General features: G+C 40.1%; 1 protein-coding gene across 1 annotated transcript in view; it reads right to left on the bottom strand.

The window, feature by feature from the left end:
• Window positions 1–45: 45 nt before the first annotated feature.
• Window positions 46–5,823, bottom strand: part of hspa12a (heat shock protein 12A) — a 22,474-nt gene continuing 16,696 nt past the window's right edge. Inside the window, exons 6-8 of the mRNA XM_035663859.1 lie at window positions 4,989–5,093; window positions 4,683–4,799; window positions 46–641 (exon numbers count right to left, since the gene is read on the bottom strand). Coding sequence (XP_035519752.1) covers window positions 450–641; window positions 4,683–4,799; window positions 4,989–5,093 — 414 coding nt within the window. The 3' untranslated portion in view covers window positions 46–449. The remainder of the gene's footprint in view (window positions 642–4,682; window positions 4,800–4,988; window positions 5,094–5,823) is intronic.

Here is a 5,823-nt window from a genome sequence, read left to right as displayed (position 1 = left end):
TATTGGATCAAATTCAAAACTCGTCTCCATTCACTTTGACACAAAAACATGGAAAACAAAGTCTAGGGTGAAAAATACCAAAGTCACCCTTTAATGTTTTTAGGTAGTTAGTCCCATTATAAATCAAGATGTGCTTTTTGTATATGATATAATCTGGGAAAAGCAAATGCAAGATGCAATGTGATGATTAGAAATAAATAAAAAAAATTGTGCCTTTGAACCTTCATGCAGTTCCTGTCTGAATTTAAAAAGAGAGCATGTTTACCATGACCCGGAGACACTATGGAAGAAACATTCAACAGGAGGAGAAACAGTGTTACAATGTCAATGCTGCCATAGTAAGACACTGAATACACACACATTCAGAACCATTAACAACACAGGGGTGTACATGGTGAATGATCAGTGAAGCATCATCAAGCTATTAGAACAATCAGGATCATTTGGTGTCAGTGCTGATGGGATGTACCTTGGGTCATTCCACTCCCCACGTTGTCAGTGGGGCTGAAGCCGTTCTGGGTGGTCTGGGTGCACAGGTCCACCATCTGGTGGAGGCGGAGCTTGCGGCAGTAGATTGACGCGGCCTCGGGTTCTAAGGCGATGATCAGCTGCTCTGGGTTTTCACGGGACACCAGAGCAGACTACAAAGGGACAGAATACAGACAGGAAAATACACTTTAACCAACTTTGTTTACATCTTGCTGCAGAGATGTCCTGGCTTACAAATACAGATTTAAGAAACCATCTTTGTCATAACAAATGTCACATTATCATGACTTAAAAAAAAAGATAATTCCTACAACAATCGTGAATCATATTGCAATATCTGTCAAAATAATGTTTTTTCACCATATCATGCAGCCCTATTTGGGAAATTACATGTTCAGGGTTGTGTGATATGAAAACTGATGCAGTGTGAACAACACAGTGGCACCTGTGTTCATGCTGACTGTGTTGTCCACTAAGAGAGATATAGAGGTCCTAGAAGCACATTCTCTAACTGCCAACATTATTCCCACAGTACACATACACTGAGAATGGACATTTCAGTGAAGTAGGAGACTATTTGTATATACCAGTATGTCTTAATACATGTCTGGAGGGGATCTTTAAAAGATTTGGTTTCAATCAGAACTAAGGTATAGTATTCACATAATCTCATTACCATGTTAATTCACCCAGAAGTTAAATTAAGCACACAGAAGGATTTTCTAATGGTTGTATAGCAGTAATATAATTTAAAAAGTATGATGCAGCCATGCAATCAATAGCCAAGAATTTGTCATAAGGGTCACAGATAATAAACCAGCTGTAATTCATCAATAGCTGCTGTTGAGGAACAAGGCTTATTTCAGAACCACAGGCTCCGACAGAAAATGATAGCTGCCATTAATCACACTCCGCAGATATTAATGTCAAAGGGTTAGAAATTCTTATGTTTTTCTTAGTTTATTGGTAGGCTCCACTGAAGCTGTGCTGCTCTTACTGTTTGAAAAGGAGAGAAGAGCCGGAGAAAAAACGGTGTGTGGTGTTAGGGATGGATCAGAGGAAAAAAAGGGTGAATAAAGTTCAGGAGAAAAGGCTGTGGGTTGTGTCAGGGCCCCAGGAGAACTAACGGATGATGTGATCAGAGGAGGAGGAGGAGGAGGAGTGGTTACAGTATTCTGCTGTTCCCTCATTTTCTCCCTCCCTCTGTCCTCCACGAACAGCCAATCAAAACAGATCACATCTACGCTGCCTGATGCTGAGTCACTGCCGACGCCCAGCTTTCTCTCTACCTCGTGTTACACTAAGCTCGTCCTTCCATCGCTGCCTCTAGCAACACTGCAGATAACAGCTAAAAGCTCTCCTCCTTTTCTCTGTTTCTGCCCTCATCTCCATTCCCCTTCCTCTCCTCCTCTTCTTTTTTTAGCACGCACACCAGGGATGTGATCAGAACAGAAGGATGATATCATTGGTCAAGACAGCAGCAAAACAGAAATCTTAACTAGAATTACTACCCGTGGTTGTTTACATCCATGCCTGTCCTGACTCATAATATATATATGTGGAGAATACTTGGAAAGGGTTGAATAAAAAGATAAAATGAAAATGATCACTATATGGATGGCACATAATTATATATATAATTCCAGTGAATATACATGTTTGAACTGAATAATGAAGGATTATGATAGATGTATTGTCTAAACAGGTACACGTGTACTTGATTACTATGTAAAGATGGATTCTTATAGGGTATAGCTATATAAATGTGGTGCTTTTGTTTTTTCCTAGTCTCTATGAGCACTCACTCACTCACTGGATCACCATTAGCTAGTCGTGCTCCAATACGTTGTTTGCAGTCAGGTAAAATTCAGAATGAGTGTGTGCGCAGTTTGATTGACATATAACACAGCATTGTGATGACAGCCTTCCCTGCTTTCTTCACAGCCACTGGATAAAAGCCAGATTTTAGAAAAGTGTCTGTCCTGCAGTGGTTTAACTTTTGAAAAAATAAATATGTGGTACGCATGATAAGGGATAAATGCTCTGCAGTCCCCGCATGGGACACCGGGCCTGGCCTGGCCTAGCAACCAATATCTCTAAAGCTTAATAACTAATATATCATATCTTCTTAGTCAAAAGTCAAACGTTTTTACAGAAATGTAAAAATAACTATTTGTAGTTTTAGGCTAGATAAAAGGATATTATTATTCTTTTAAACCCTTAAATTTGTATATTTCTACTTTTATTCTCTTTCCCAAATGTGAATGATTTCTGGCAACAATTAAAATTTTTAATGGGCATTAAGTACATTTTATATTTTTGCCAGCCTTTTCTTCAAGCCATTTATGGCTGAGTTAATAAATAATGCACTCACATCTCTGAACCACAGAATACAGTGGTTAAATGAGGGTGACTTAAATCCAAAGGGAGCTGGATATGGTCATTCTTACTGGCAAAAATGTTCCACAATCACATACACATGCACACCCCTGCTTCCCCCACCCATCACAGCTGTCTCTCTCTCCTATCTCTATCTCTCCTCTGTCCTCCTCCAGCCTCATCCCTCTTTCTTTACTGCAGACAGCCACACCCAGGTGACCACATTCAGTGATGCTCTGAAGATACTTACAAAAAAAAATGTAAGTTACATTATGTACATGACGTAACTTAAGTACATTATGTTAGTTAACTTACGTGCGTACAATTGATAACTTTTGGTTTTGCACGGGACATGAAAAGTGGCCTCCTGGGTTAAAGTCCTGTATCTATTTGGGCCATCAATCCAGCACCACCTCCATACATGGACTTTGTCACTCTTTTTTAGGCACATCCAGAAATTACATTAGATGGGTACCTACGTTATAAGGCAACGACCAAGTGACAGTATTGCAGTATCCCGACTTTGGGAGTGAGACGTGGATAGTATATTGTGTATATAAGTGATTAGTACGTTAGTTAGTGTGAAATACACCCTCCAAGTTAACCCAGACAGTCAGTGGTGAAGCTAACCTCCTCCTGACCATATTTTGAAAATCACTGAGTGAGAACACTTAATAATCCTTTGCCTACATACTATAATATATCTTTTGCAGGGTTAGTTTATAGAATTGCAAATCACCTTATATGAGTCCTTTGAGGGCTAAACACTATTTGTGACCCTCTGTTACCTACTAATACTGAAGAGTGGAAACTTCATATGAAGTGCTAAAAAAAAAAAACAGCTTTACTTTCTCATAACATACAGCAATATTCTCCAAGTCTCTAGCATATTGGATTTTCCATCCAGTATTAGTGTTCTGATGACAAAATCGTTTTTCGGCAGTAATGAGAAAATGAGAAAAACACTTAAAAAGGGCCATGCAAGATGTATTTAAATTTGTAGCACCACAGATCGACCACCTTTCACATTGTTTTAATTGTGTAATATGCCTTTTCCATTGCTGTTGCTTATTATCTTATCTTATTTTGTGATTGTTTCACGGTGGTTAGGTTCTAAAGCACTTGCACACAATCCTGTAGAAGGTGCGCTTTGCCTGATTTTGTGCCGAAGCTGCATTGTCTGCTGTGTGTGACTCAGCCCACCCTCTGTCAAACAGACTCCACAGTCTCCGTCTCCACACTTGGTTGTGCTGTGTCCGCGCTGGAGAGCAGAGGACAGAGGCAGAGATAAAGGCAGAGATAGAGATCTGCTCCCTTCAACCTCAGACTTTACATTGTATTTTTAGGAAAATCCCACCTAGTATGCCTTTAAGGTTAATTACAGTATGGAGGGTTTATTATTGTTTTTCTTTCACTCGTGGTAGTCATCCTTACTTCCATCTTTTCTCTGTCTCCTTGTGTCTCTATATTGATGAATGTCTGGCTCCCTCCCTATGTCCTCTACCACAGTGTGTAGGTCACTGTAGGTGTGTATGGCAGTCACGTTTGACTGTGAGTCTTGATTACTGTGAGGCACTGCAGCAGCCCTGAGTATGCCCTCTCTCCCTCTATCTATAGAGAATGTTTTAACAGACATTATTTTACCTATCCTTCACCATTAGATTCTGTCCTCAGCCATTCTCAGTATATTGTTACAATGACCTCCAAGATTTAGAGGACATGATATAACCAGTCATTTGCAAACTGGTTCAAACTAGAAATGCAACTGGAAAAAAATGTTAGTGTAGAAATGTGAATGAAGCTTTCTAGCCTACCTTATAGGCAGCTTCCCTCATGAACTGTTTTGCAGGCATTTTCCAGATGGCAGGAACAGTAATCACCCATCTCACATCATTGTTGTCAAAATCGCCGCCTGTCTGATCACTCAGCTCCTGCAGAAGAAAAAGTCAAACACAACCGACAGAGTTATAGAGATTTATCGCTTATGCTTGTCCTTTACTATCCATCTTCTTTGATGAACTGCATGTTCCCTGAGCTATTCATTATGTCACAAGGTATCACCTGCACTAGTCAGATAGATATTTTTCAATACAAAAGAAGATCTGACAGAGGTATGTTACCTTTAATGCTTGCTCTTTAAAAAAGGCCAATGCATATGCAAAGATATCCAGAGCTTTCACTCGCTTCCCATTGGCTGCATGGAGGTCTGTGTCGATGGACAGATTCTGATTACAGGAAGAAGACATCAAAGTTAGAGCTGAATAAGGACATACAATCAAAACACTACAGTCGTACATAGACTTAGTCATCATATAAAGAGGGGATATCAGGTCTAGATTTCCAGTTCTATGTGGAATCTTTCATACTGTTGATATGTTACACTGCTCAGTATACTCATTTTTTTCCTAGTGGCAGGGTCAAAAAATGTTGATTTTGGTCGTCGACAGTTGGTCATCAATTGAACATTTCTCAGTCCTTTTTGCTCTGTGCTCCAATAACAGTTGATAGAAAGCTTGTTGAAAAGACAACCCCATTTTTAAGACGGTTAAAAAGATAAAGGTGACATACACCGATCATTCATAACAAACCTGGGCACCCTGGTGGTCATAATGTTCTGCAGCCCCATACCAACAAACTGTAATGCACTGTGTGTTCTGACACCTTTCTATCATAACCAGCATTAAATGTTTCAGTTTGAGCTACAGTAGCTCGTCTGTTTGATCGGAACACACGGGCCAGCCTTCGCTCCCCATGCGCATCAAGAGCTGCAGGTTTGGAGATGCTCTGTCTCAGCCGTCTAGCCATCACAATGTGGCCCTTGTCAAAGTCGCTCAAATCCTCACGCTGCCCATTTTTCCTGATTCTTACAGATCAACTTTGAGGATAAAATGTTAACTTGCTGCCTGATATATCCCACCCACTGATAGGAGTCACGATAACCAGATAATCAGTGTT

This window comes from Morone saxatilis, unplaced genomic scaffold (assembly GCF_004916995.1).
Source record: "Morone saxatilis isolate NCDOM2014 unplaced genomic scaffold, NCSU_SB_2.0 Contig19, whole genome shotgun sequence".
Lineage (NCBI taxonomy): Eukaryota > Metazoa > Chordata > Actinopteri > Moronidae > Morone > Morone saxatilis.
This window is presented reverse-complemented; position numbering and strand designations above follow the sequence as displayed.